Genomic DNA, 14115 nt, shown 5'->3' on the forward strand with positions numbered 1-14115 from the left:
CACCACCCCCTCAAAAAACCTGCTCATTCTGGCCATCGTCATATGCGCCTTGTGGGCGACTTTAAATTGAAAGAGGCTAAGCCTAGTGCACAAAAAGGATGCATTCACCCTCCTCGGAGCCTCCTCCCATAACCCAGCCTCCAGCACCCTCCTCAGTTCTTCCTCCCACTTCTGCTTAACTTCTCTTATCGGGGCGCCCTCCCAGTCCAATAACTCTTTGTAAATCTCCGACACCCTGCCCTCACCAACCCCTGTTTTCGACACCACTTTGTCCTGCAATCCAGGGGGCGGCAGGTCAGGAAAGGACGGCACCTGTTTCCTCACATAGTCCTGAACCTGTAAGTACCGGAACCCATTCCTGCTGGGCAGCTCATACTCCTCTACCAACCCTGTAGATACGTAGAGCAACAGGTCGTCCACATATAGAGAGACCCTATGTTCCACCCCTCCCCGCACAATCTCTTTCCAACCCCTTGACGCTCTTAAGCGCCATTGTCAGTGCCTCCATCACCAAGATAAAGAGTAATGGGAAGAGTAAACTGCCTCGTCCCACGATGCAGACTGAAATACCCTGAACTTACCCGGTTCGTCCTTACACATGCTGCTGGTGCTTGATACAACAACTGGACCCAATCCACAAACCCCTACCTGAACCCAAACCGCCTCAGTACCTCCCACAAATATTCCCATTCGACCCGATCAAAGGCCTTCTCCGCGTCCATAGCGATGCCACCTCCACATTCCGTCGTTCCAAGGGCATCATTATAAAACGTTCAACAGATGCCTAACATTGACCGACAAGATGCCTGCACACAGTCCTCAATCTGCGAGGCCAAGATCTTTGCCAACAAGTTGGCGTCTACATTCAGCAGTGATATTGGGCAGTAGAACGAAGAACAATACAGCACAGGAATAGGCCCTTCGGCCTTCCAAGCCTGTACCGGTCATGATAACACTCTTGGCCAAAACCCTCAGCACTTCCTTGTGCCCTATCCCTTTATACCCTTCCTATCCATGTGTTTGTTGGGATGCCCTTTGAAAGCCGTTAATGTATCTGCTTTCACAATCTCTCCTGGCAACAAGTTCTAGGCTCTCACCACCCTCTGCGTAAAAAAACCTGCCTCGCACATCTCCTCTAAACTTTGCCCCACGGACCTTAAACCTATGCCTTCTTTTGACTGACCCCTCCACCCTGTGAAAGGGTGCCCATCCACTCTATCCGTGCCTGCCATAATCTTGTAGACCTCTATCAGGTCACCCCTCAACCTCCGTCATTCTAACGAAAACAGTCCGAGTCTATTCAGCCTCTCCGCACAGAAAACACCCTCCAGACCAGGCAATATCCTGGTAAACCTCCTCTGCACCCTCTCCAAAGCCTCCACATTGTCTGGTAGTGTGGCGACCAGAATTGTGCACAATATTCCAAGTGCAGCCGTACCAGGTTCTATACAACTGTAGCATGACTTGCCAGTTTTTATACTCGATGCCCCATCCAATGTAGGACCCACACTGCTCCGGATCCTTGTCCTTCTTCAAGATTAAAGCTAATGAGGCCTGCGATAACGTGTAGGGGAACTCCCACTTCTCCCTTGCCTCATTAAATGCCCTTACCGGCAAAGGCCCCCGGTCTCCCAAAAATGTTTTATAGAATTATACCGCAAAACCTTCTGGGCCCTTCCCTCCCCCTCTACCAGGCCATCCTCTACCTTGGGGAACTGCAGCCTGTCCAGGAATCTCTCTCTCTCTTCCCTTCCACTCCTTCGCATGCGACACTCTCCCCGACCTCCGGCTCAACCAGTCCAAGCCTGGATCAATGACTGTGTTAAAGTCCCCCCCTCCCCCCCCCCCCCCCCCCTATAATCAACCAGTATGAGTCGGGATCTTCCCCAGCACTCTCCTCATGAACTCTACATCACCCAATTTGGGGCATAAACATTTACCAGGACCACCGGCATCCCCTCCAGCTTCGCAATTACCATCACAAACCTTCCCCATGAATTTGCTACTATATTCCCCACCACAAACGCCACCCCCCGCGTCTTCATGTCCAATCCCGAATGGAAGAATTGGCCTACCCCACCTTTCCTTAACCTTGTCTAATCCCTGATCTTCAAATGCGTTTCTTATAAAAAGGACACGTCCGCCTTCAAACTCCTCAGGTGCGCGAAAACACGTAACCGTTTAACTGGCCCATTCAGCCCCCTCACATCCCATGTGGCCAGCCTGGTCGGAGGGCACCCCGCCCCCCTGCCCTACCGATCAACGATATCCCTTCTTAGGCCAGCCTCGGCCCATGCCACATGCCCCTCGAGGCCCACCCTCAGATGATCACCATCATCACTCCCTCCCATGCTACGCCACAGCAACAACACATTTGTCAGCAGCCCCCCACCCCCCTTCCCTTAAACAAAACAACAATCCCATCCCCTCTACTACACTAACCACCCGATCACCCCCCCCACTGCGCTCCCATTAACTAGCACACCCAGCTAGCCTGGTAGCCCCCACCCAAGGCACCAATGCTTCCTACTTTCCACTGATTTCCCACCCCTTTTAAAAGCTATTAAAAGTCACCTAAAAGCGGTGCCAGGTACAGCAGCGGGGCATCACGGTAGCATAGCGGTTAGCACAGTTGCTTCACAGCACCACGGTCCCAGGTTCAATTCCTGGCTTGGCTCACTGTCTGTGTGGAGTCTGCATGTTCCCGCCCTGTGTGCGTGGGTTTCCTCCGGCTGCTCCGGCTTCCTCCCACAGTCCAAAAGATGTGCAGGTTAGGTGGATTGCCCATTCTAAATTGCTTAGTGTCCACAAAAGGTGAGGTGGGGTTATGGGGATAAGGTGGAGGCGTGGGGCTTAGGTAGGGTGCTCTTTCCAAGGCTGGTGCAGACCCGATGGGCTGCATGGCCTCCTTCTGCACTGTTAAATCTGTAAACATCCCAAATTTCACCCCCTTTTTTAAAGAGCCTTCACCCGGTTAAATCCGGCTCTCCTCTTCGCCAGGTTCACGCCCAGGTCCTGGTACAGCCGGAGCTCGCTCCCCTCCCAGATGCATCTCCTCGTCTGCCTCGCCCATCTCAATATCTTCTCTTTGTACAGGAACTGGTGAAGACGCACCACCATCGCCCTCGGTGGCTCGTTCACCTGTGACTTCTTCATCAGTGCCCTGTGCCCGCGCCCAGTCAACCTCCAGGAGCTGGTCAATGGCCCTTCTCCCATCAACTTGTCCACCATCTTAGCTATATACGAGCCAGCATCCGCTCCCTCGATGCCTTCAGGCATCCACACGATTCTTAGGGAGTGGTCTATGGGAGTGGTTTTCCAGATCCTCCACCGTCTCCTTTAACCGCTTCTAGGTCTCTTACATCAGACCTATTTTGGCTGCCAATGAAGCAAGCTGATCCTCATGCACCCCCGCCGCCTCCTCCACTTTCCGAATAGCCTGACCTTGGGACTGCTGCCTCAACGGTTCCACCGCCTTGACTAGGCCCTCCTGGCCCTACAATTCATTTTTAAAATTCCACCAGTTGCTCCGTCAACCATTGGGCAGGCAAGGCAGACCAGACCCTTTACCCACTGCCACCTTGACCTGTGTCGCACGAAAATTCTCCTGCTCCAACTGCTCCCTTCTCCTCGCTCCACTTCTAGTCCATGGATCTACCAACCAGCCCCACCAGTGGAGTCAAACCTTTCTCCAATCACCCCTACACATTTTTTACGCATCCATCCAACAAAAGGGGAAAAGATCCAAAAAATAGCCTCGAGCGGGAGCTGCCAAATGTGCAACCACTCACACCATGGCCACAACCGGTGGTCTCCTTTCATATTCCCTCCTAAAGCCACTCCATGGCCTGACCTTTTTCCCTCACAGGCACATGCACTCGGTGAGCCCGAAAGCTGGTCTGAAATGCACTTATGGCCGCAGTCGGCACCGAAGCATGACTTCACGCTGGTTCATAGCCAGCCAGCATGAAATGTGTGATCTGAAACGCTGAGTGCTGCCAGGGAGGGCGGTGAAGAGGGTGGCTGCTGAGAGAAGAGAGGGTGCAGGCAGTATCATGCAGAATCAAGCAAGTGACAGCATGATACTTAGACCATCAAAAATGTTATTTTATTCCGAACAATTTATCCCTCCCTGGATGAGGAATGGTGAATAAACATGACCACTGCTTGGCTGATGGGCCCATGCGCCAAGCATAAAAGCACACAGGTCATGTAAAATTAGGACCAATTGCATGCTTAATGGGTTTAAATACCCTTTCAATTGTCAGCAGGCGAGTCTCCAACTGTCGCACATGCCCACTGAATGTAATATCGCACGAGTGCACCATGTCACTAAAATCCGTGCCCGTCGTCTCCTCAAGCAATTTCACATGCACTAGGGTGGGAAACAAGTCCGTTCAAGCTCTGTGAAATTCTGGCCCATCTCTGTACCTCTCCTCCATTAATTAAGTGGTTAGCTGCCTCACAATGCCAGAGGCCTGAGTTCAATTCCAGCCTTGGATTGCCTGTGTGGAGTTTGCATTTTCTCCCTGTGTCTGCATGGGTTTCCTCCGGGTGCTCCGGTTTCCTCCCACAGTCCAAAGATGTACAGATTAGGTAGGGTTATGGGGATAGGACAGGGGAGTGGTGCTCTTTCGGAGGTTTGGTGCAGACTCGATGGGCCAAATGGTCTCGTTCTGCATTGTAGGCGTTCCATGGTTCTAATACATTCCTTAATACCTAACTCTCTGACCAAGCTTTTGATCACCTGTCCTGGTATCGCCTTACGTGACTTGGTGTCAAATCTGGATTGATAAAGCTCCTGTAAAATCCCTCAGGATACATTAAAGGTACCACACCACAATCAAAGGCGTAAACTAAATAAAAGTTTTTGTTGACATGATCCCGAAAGATTTCATGACGGATGGCTAAGCCAGTTACATAGAATCATCGATCATAGAATTTACAGTGCAGAAGGAGGCCATTTGGCCCATTGGGTCTGCACCGGCTCTTGGAAAGAGCATCCCACTTAAGCCCATGCTTCCACCCTATCCCTGTGACCCAATAACCACACCTAATCTTTTGGACACTAAGGGCTAATTTAGCATGGCCAATCCACCTAACCTGCACGGGCAGAATTCTCCGCTCCCCACGTGGCCTGGGAGAATCGTGGGAGGGCCTCCCGACATTTTTTACGCCCCCCTGGCGCCCCCGCGATTCCCCCTCTTTCCCCCCCCCCCCCCCTTCTCGGAAAAATCGGCGCTCGCCATTTTTCACGGCGAACGGCGATTCTCCGAGCCCGATGGGCCGAGTGGCCGGCCCTTCACGCCCGTTTCACCACGGCAGCAACCACACCTGGTCGCTGCATTCGTGAAACGGGCGCCGGATGCCCGTTTGGGGCATCCAGGGGCCCGATTGGGATGGGAGCACCGCGACTGTGCTCCGGACGCACTCTTTCCCCTCCGCTGCCCGGCAAGATCAAGCCGCCACGTCTTGCCGGGCGGCGGTGGAGAAAGACGGCACCGCGCATGCGTGGGTTCGCATCGTCTGCACGCTGATGCTATCCACGCATGCGCGGGTTCCTGCGCATGCGCGGATGACATCCGCGAAGCGCCGTTCGGGCGTCAAGTCCGGCGGCCGAGGTCGCGACCGGGAACGACAGAGGCCCGCTCCTAGCCCCCCGGGTGGGGGTGAATTAGGTGCGGGGAGCAGGCCCCGAGGCCGTCGTGAACCTCGGCCGAGTTCATGACGGCCTCCACGATTTTGGCCACCAGCGGAGAATTCCACCCCACATCTTTGGACTGTGGGAGGAAACTGGAGCACCCGGAGGAAACTTGCGCAGACACGGGGAGACAGTGCAAGGTCCACACAGTCACCCATGTAATGGAATTGAACCTGGGTCCCTGGAGCTGTGAGGCAGCAGTCCTAACCACCGCGCCACCCACATACGCGCCACATTCACGCAATTCTTTGTTTCTTGGGCATGTAGTGAGAATTGGGGACCATACCAAAGAGATTAACCAGGTTGGAAGAGAGTAATTGTCTTGCTGGGGATTGAAAAATATGAGAGAGCGAGTGGTTAAGCACTTCAATGGCTGCAAAGGCAGGATGGAGAACTAGAGAATGAAATGCCGAGGCCATACTCCTAGCATGGATAGCTTTGTGAAGAATATGATGTTACACATCGAATAATTAATTTTACAATGTAAATACTTTATATAAATCTGCATTGCCAGGAATTTAACTTCTGTTATGGTAACCTAATGGTTTTATGTGTTTCAGTTGAAGCTCTGTACAGAGACACATATCCTGAATATCTTCAGTACATTTACCTGGTGGCTCCCATATCACTGATGTTGTTGAATCCAATTGGTTTCATCTTCTGTGAAATACAGAAATGGAGGGAAAACATAAACACCCAGCAAAGCAAACTGAAGACTGTTGCACTGGTACTGTTACAGGTTTTTAAAAACCCAATTGTTTTTATGGTCATTGTTGGAATTTGTGGGAATTTTATCTTTGAACAAAAGATTCCGGTGATTATCGGACAATTTCTGGATGGTCTGGCAAGCTCTTTCAGTGGTTCAGCTCTCTTTTATCTTGGACTGACAATGGTGGGGCAGATCAAGAAGCTGAAAAAAAATTCATTTGTTGCAATTATTCTCCTGATCACAGCCAAACTGTAAGTAGAAAAATCTTGCCATCTGATATAAGTACAATTAGTGCCTGATTCAATTAAGTTAAATTTTCTATACTGTGCATTTAATATGGTTGTGAAGTTTTTTTAATAATGGGATTCCACTTGTGAAATCAAAAAATATCCACAACTGCCTTTTCCCTATATTCATAATGTGTCTGTGACTGACTTAAGGATAGATGTAACAGAGGAAAAGTGTATTTTATCAAAAACGGGAAGGCAAATGAGAAGTAACCACCCATAAGGTTAAAAGGAGGAGGAGGAGGCAAAAGTAAGTGGCACAGTCTGGAATTGTCCAGTAAGTATACAGTCCTTGATACCTATGCTGAAGACATGGACTGAGGGACAAGAGAGGGTTATCAAGAGCAACAACATGGTATTTCAATTCATTGGGTGGTATCTTCTGCCTATCCCCATGGTGACTGGAGAGCATTTAATGAGTGAGGAGAGTGGCTTGTGGGGACCCCCGTTAAACCCATGGTGGGATGGCCTGTGTACAGCCTTCCTGCCTCACCACCATTTGAGGTACTAAAGTGGGCAACAAATTCCCACTTAAGGGTCTCGTCCTGCTGCTGCTGTACTAACCCAGCAGCAGGCCAGGGGTTCACCATGTTGGGAGCGCAACAAGCAAACTGGCATATTTGCTTCCTGGTTGACGGGAGACAAGCTTCCTTGCTTCAAAGCACTCGGTGCCTGATTGAGGAACCCAGTGTCAGGAAGGTGAGGGGTGGGGGAATGACTGCCCTTGCTGCTGACTCCAACCAAGCAACCCCCTTCACTCACCTGCCTGAGTCTCTCCTTGACCTAATGTCTTGGGTCAGTGTCATAATAGCAGCAGCCACCACCACCTCCCTGGGAGTGTTGTTGAGTACAGAAGAGCCGGTGAATCAGTCCTTAAACTAAGGTGAAGCCCATTGCTATTCAGCTAAGTGCCTGAGTAGCAAACATTCGGCAGGCTATCCTGAAAAGAGGGGATGCAGGGTTCCCTCTGGCTCTTTGGCCGGCAACAGAAACTCCTGTCGCTTCCACATACGGTTATTCAAAAGAGCATAAAATATGAGATATAGCAGCAGCTGTAAATTCTATAATGAAGGAGACAAACATTTTGGAAAGAGTTGTACCAGGCAAAGAGAGGTAGGTTTCTGTGCCTTTGGGAAATCAAATCCAATTATCGTGAAGTCAGCTAGGCATTGCAACATCATTCCGCCTTCTTTCAGGATTCATTCCAAAGATGTGCGGGTTAGGTGGATTGGCCATGCTAAATTGCCCGTAGTGTCCTAATAAAAAGTAAGGTTAAGGGGGGGGGTTGTTGGGTTACGGGTATAGGGTGGATACGTGGGTTTGAGTAGGGTGATCATGGCTCGGCACAACATTGAGGGCCGAAGGGCCTGTTCTGTGCTGTACTGTTCTATGTTCTATGTTCTATTGGGGCGGGATTGAAGGCCAGGAGAAATTCCCCATCTGGTCTGTCGGGAAACCAACTTAAGAACTGTTTTAATGCTCCATTCTGGATTTAATAGCCTAATTCTGCTCCTCTGTCTTATGATCAGTGGTTATGGGGAGAAGGCAGGAGAATGAGGATGAGAAAAATATCAGCCATGATCGAATGGCGGAGCAGACTCGATGGGCCGAGTGGCCTAATTCTGCTCCTAGGTCTCATGGCTCCTGTTTCCTTAGCCGTTCAATTCGCCAGGTACAGCGAGGAGAAAGCACAACAGGAATAGCTTCAGCTTCTTCAATGAAACTGGCAAGTTTGTATGGCTTTTATCAGTGAAACTGAAGAACCCTCAGCCATGGCCAGGGGAGCCACTGCTGTTCAAAGCATTTCTTCTCTCCCAGAATACTTTCCCTACATGACACATAGAACAGTACAGCACAGAACAGGCCCTTCGGCCCTCGATGTTGTGCCGAGCAATGATCACCCTACTCAAACCCACGTATCCACCCTATACCCATAACCCCCCCTACTTTTTAGGACACTACGGGCAATTTAGCATGGCCAATCCACCTAACCGGCATATCTTTGGACTGTGGGAGGAAACCGGAGCACCCGGAGGAAACCCACGCACACACGGGGAGGACGTGCAGACTCCGCACAGACAGTGACCCAGCCGGGAATCGAACCTGGGACCCTGGAGCTGTGAAGCATTTGTGCTAACCACCATGCTACCGTGCTGCCCATACATGCTACCGTGCTGCCCATACATGCTACCGTGCTGCCCATAATGCTAACCACATGCTAACCACTTTTCGGAAGGTACTTCATCTGTCTAACTGCTGCACATCCCGGCTGAGCAGGCAGTAATTGATAAGGTGCTTGTCACTTCAGGGTCACTATTTGGCACTTGACAGTGTTATGCCACACACCTTACCTGTCCTTGAGATCCTGAATTATCTTGATGCACTCTCCCCAAGTTGGAGAGACTGCAGTTCGGCTACTTGGGGAGCCCATAGTTGGGAAGTTATAATAATAATAATCTTTATTGTCACAACTAGGCTTACATTAACAGTGCAATGAAGTTGCTGTGAAACGCCCCTAGTCGCCTGTTTGGGTACACAGAGGGAGAATTTAGAATGTCTAAATTACCTAACAGCACGTCTTTCGGGAGTAGTTGGAGGAAACCCACGCAGATACTAGGAGAACGTGCAAACTCCACACAGTGACCCAAGCCGGGAATTGAACCTGGGACCTGGAGCTGTGAAGCAACAGTGCTACCCACTGTGCTACCGTGCTACCTTAGTTAATGCCGTGGCTTTGCTAAAGGGCACCCATTAGTTAAACGGGTTCCTTACGTACAATTGGGCTGGCATTTCAGCAGGGAATAAGTGCAGAAAAATGTCACCCTTTGTTTTGCAGCCATGACTGGGAGTCCTGAATGGGATGTTACAGGACTCCAGAGAGAATTGAAAATGTTACCAAATATGACCAGAGGTAGTGGTTCATGTAGCTATCAGTGTAGTGGGAAAGAGTAATATCACCGTTTTGTAGAGTTTGAGAGATGGATTATATATTGATGTATAAGACTTTGAGGATAGTTAAAATAGATAAACATGAAATAGGAGACATATTTAGATGGATTGGACAGTGGCTAAACCAGAGAAAGGAAATGATTGTTAATGGAACTTCGGGTACATAAAGGGGTCAGTGATGCCAGGTTGTCACAGGTTAGTGCTAAGTGATTGTTTTTAAAGCATATGTAAATTATTTTGGAACTGGGGGCAGAAATAAAGATGCATACGTTTATAGCAAACATAAATGAGAGGAAAATGCAAAATATAAAGGGATCTGGGTAAGTTGGAAAGGTAGGTTAATGAGTGGTAAATGCCATTTAATGTGTACAAGTGCATGATAATAAAGATTTGGAAGATAATCTAATGGCTCTAGGTTATTGTATTTACATATGTATTATTGAATTCCATAGTAATTCAGTCTTTGTGAAGCATGTGGACAAGTTTGAAATATGCAAATAGTATAACAAATATAAATTACAAAATATAAATGATCTTTCGTCTCTCATTTATGCTATCACATTAAATCTATTTTCCGTGTCCCTGTTCTGTGTGTGCTCTTTTTAAATATGTATCTTATTCCAACCAATGCAACAAAAATTCACAAATAAAAAACACTCAAGTATCTTACAAACAGTTTGTCATTTTCTTTTTACAAACTAACTATTATTGTCCCCCCACCCCCGCACCCACCCATAATCGGTTCCCCACTAATTGCTGGTCACAAACAGATCTTTAAAGAAAGCAACGAACAGCTTCCACTCTGAGTAAAACCCTTCCAGTCCCCTAATGCCATATTTAAACTTTTCCAGTTGCAGAAATTGTGCCAACCATGCCGAGGCCCTAGATGGCACCGCCGACCTCCATCCAAGGAGGACTTGCCGCCAGACAATCAGAGAAGCAAGGGCCAAGGTGTCAACCCTCTTCCTCCCCCTAGCAGCTCTGGCAAGTCCGACAGCACAAACATCGCCACCAGTTGGCATGGTTCCAACCTAACCACCATAATCACTGACATGGGGCGGGATTTTTCCATTCGGCGGCAGAGTGTCCATGCCGTCGGAAACGCTGTCGTGTTTCACGACGGCGTGAACGGGCCGCTGGGAGTACCGCTTCTGGCCTCTACAGGGGGCCAGCTCGGCATTGGAGTGGTTCATGCCGCTCCAGCCTCCTATCCCGGCGGGAGCTGTGTGCTGCGGGTCCAGCGCATGCGCAGTGGCGCCGTCGCCAACCCGCGCATGCGCGGTGGCCTTCCTCAACCTGCCGGCCCCGACACAACATGGCGCAGGAGTTCAGGGGCCGGTGCGTAAGAAAATAGGCCCGGAGAGCGAGAGGCCGGCCTGCCAATCGGTAGACCCCGATCGTGGGCCAGGCTCCATCGGAGGCACCCCCGGGGTTGGAGCCCCCCATTCTACCCCCCCCCCCCCCCACACACACACACAGACCACCCCCGACCCTGCGCGACCAGGTGTGGACGACGGCGGGACTCAGCCTTTTTAGAGCAGCCGCTCGGCCCATCCGGGACGGAGAATTGGTGGCCCGGCGGCGTACAATCACCCACGACCGGCGTCGTGCCAAACGTGCCGGCGCTGATTCTCCGCGGTGCCAACGACGGGGTGGCGTGGCCCGGATACGGGGTTTCTCCGGCCCGGCCCTGGGTTGGGAGAATCCCGCCCCGGTATCAAAGAACAAAACCAATTTTGGCCAGGACCAGAACATGTGCGAGTTGTTCGCTGGCACCCCCTAAATACCACTCACACCGGGAAGAACTCACTCGTGCGCTCGAGTCATGATTACTTTAAATTGTATCAAGCTCAGCCTGACGAAAGAGGAAGTAGATTTTACCCTGCACAAAACCTCACTCCAGGCCCCTCCCTCCAGCCCCAAGCCCAATCCCACCCCACTTCCCCATACTATCTTCTAAAATTATAAAAAATAAATTTAAAATATCCAATTTTTTTTTCCCCAACTAAGGCGCAATTTACGTTGGCCAATTCACCTAGCTTGCACATCTTTGGGCTTTGGGGTGAGACCCATGCAGACATGGGGAGAATCTGCAAACTCCACACGGACAGTGACCTGGGGCCGGGATCGAATCCGGGCTCTCAGCACCATGAGGTAGCAGTGCTAACCCCTTTATCACTTCAAATGCAGCCTTCCCCGTCTCCAGCAACCGCACATACATGTCCAATTCATCAAAAGACAACATTCTATCTATCAGTTTAGTCTAGGCAACTGGGGGAACAAAGAGATCTTTGCGAACAAAGTCCCGCACCTGCATATACCTAAACTCGCTCCTGCTCGGGAGTTAGTGGGTGGGTTTCTCCAATCCCGTGGCAGAGTGTCCACGGTAAACGCCGTCGCGTTTTACGACGGCGTGAACGAGCCGCTCCCAGGATTGATTCTGGCCCCTTCAGGGCCCTACCAGTTGCTGATCCCGTTGCGAACTGTGCGCCGCGGGATCCGTGCATGCGCTGGCGCCAACGAAGACGTGCAATGGCACCAGCACCAACCGCCCTTGCGCAGTGGCCTCCTTCAACGCACTGGCCCCAATGTAACATGGCACAGGACTACAGGGGCTGGCGCGTGGGAAAGGAGGCCCCCAACCAGAGAGGCCAGCCCACTGATTGGTGGGCCAGGCCACATCGGAGCCCCCCCCCCCCCCCCCCCCCAGGTGTCCCTCCGGCCCAGAGCAGGTTAGAATGGTACCAGCGGGACTCGGCTCTTTTCTTACGGCCACTCGGCCAATGTGGTCCAGCCACGTAGAGCATGGCGCGATTTGCGTGGCCCGCCGCCGATTCTCCGACCCAGCGCGGGGTCGGAGAATCCCGCCCAGTATTTTTCCTTCAACTCATCCAGTCCCACGAACCTGTCCTTCACAAACCGATCCCTGATCCTCTCGACCCCTCCCTCTTCCAAATCCTATACATTGCATCTGTCCCAGACGGTGCAAACCTATGGTTTCTGCAGATTGGCAACAGTGCTGACATGCCCCATAATCTAAAATGTTGCCTGGATTGAGTCCAGATTTTAAAGATGCCATCAGTACTTGGTTTATTGTGAATTTGGCCAGAGAAAATGGGAGAGAGGCAGTAACCAATGGACTTAAACTCTACCCCAATCTAGCGCCGGCATCTCCACATCATGGATACCTCTCCATTCATTCAACGACCTAAGTGCGATAGCCAAGGGTTCAGTTACTAGCGCGAACAACAATGGACATCCCTGTCTCATGCCCCTGTACAGATGGAAATACCCTAAGCTCACCGTGTTAGTCCGGACGCTGTCAATGGGAGCATTACATAACAGCCTCACCCAGGAGATAAATGTTGGCCCAAATCCAAACCATCCCAGAACCTTGACGAGGTACCTCCATTCCACCCAATCAAAACTTTCTCTTCATCCATGGAGATGATTACTTCAGACACCTTCCCCTTAGATGGGGACAGAGGCCTCTACTATTTTCTCCTCTTCAGAGGCTCGAGTACCTTCTGAATCCGATGAGGATCCCTTACCCGACCTCTACCTTGTGTTGTATTCACCAGACATCACTCGAAAGAAGGGAACTTATTCTAGTATACGGCACCAATTCCTTCCCCAAAAATACCTGTTAACAAGGCAGAAAAATACCAAATCCCCAGGCGAGAGTCACTGCATGTGCGACTGTTCACCTCATATCTGCCACCGGAGGTCATGTGTCCCAATCTCAACTACTAGTTCACACACACACCTGCACGCATTTACTTGTTCACTGCTCCTTTTCACTTTTTAGTTGGATCTTTCTCACTACCCATTATTGTTATCTATTTTTTTCAGTTGTGTTCACTCGTTCTGAATCATGTTTGTTCTTATCTCACAAAATCACACGTGCATTTTGGGCCTCTCTTCCTTTCTTATGAACTCCGTGCTCTTTCACTTGTTCCCCTTTTCCCTTCATTCATTGCACGTCTTTCCCATTGCTCACTCCTGTGTTCTTGTTCTTTCTTCTCCAACCGTTGCATATTCTCTGTTTCCATGCCACAGTGTTGGGTGATTAACTTCTTAGTCTAGATTTAACAGTTCACTGAAATTCAAGTTGGGAATTTGAAAATTGTCATCAAACTTCTCAAAAGGGCAATATGATTAATGATTTATGTTTCATTTAACTTTAATGATACATCTGTGTTTTAAAATTCATAGATTGGTCCTTCCTCTCATCAGCCGTGAGATGGTGGAATTACTAGATAATGGCAGTACAGAGGCTAACTACACCAGTCTCTCGAACTATGCATTTTTATATGGCGTTTTCCCAACAGCACCAAGCGTAGCTATATATGCAAGTCAGTACAATATGGAAATTGAAATTGTAAGTATGTAGAGGATCACTCTCATTTTAAATTACAGAAAGGAACGTTTTTTACAAAGCAAGGATATATTAAGGATGCAATATATTT

General features: G+C 50.0%; 1 protein-coding gene across 4 annotated transcripts in view; it reads left to right on the top strand.

Moving 5' to 3' along the window:
* The window catches only part of gpr155a (G protein-coupled receptor 155a), a 102297-nt gene that overhangs the window by 39442 nt on the left and 48740 nt on the right, over positions 1 to 14115 (top strand). For all 4 annotated transcript variants that reach the window (XM_038789376.1, XM_038789379.1, XM_038789377.1 and 1 more), the window contains exons 3-4: positions 6262 to 6661; positions 13862 to 14027. In XM_038789376.1, the coding sequence (XP_038645304.1) occupies positions 6262 to 6661; positions 13862 to 14027 (566 nt within the window). The remainder of the gene's footprint in view (positions 1 to 6261; positions 6662 to 13861; positions 14028 to 14115) is intronic.

Source organism: Scyliorhinus canicula, chromosome 2 (assembly GCF_902713615.1).
Source record: "Scyliorhinus canicula chromosome 2, sScyCan1.1, whole genome shotgun sequence".
Classification (NCBI taxonomy): domain Eukaryota; kingdom Metazoa; phylum Chordata; class Chondrichthyes; order Carcharhiniformes; family Scyliorhinidae; genus Scyliorhinus; species Scyliorhinus canicula.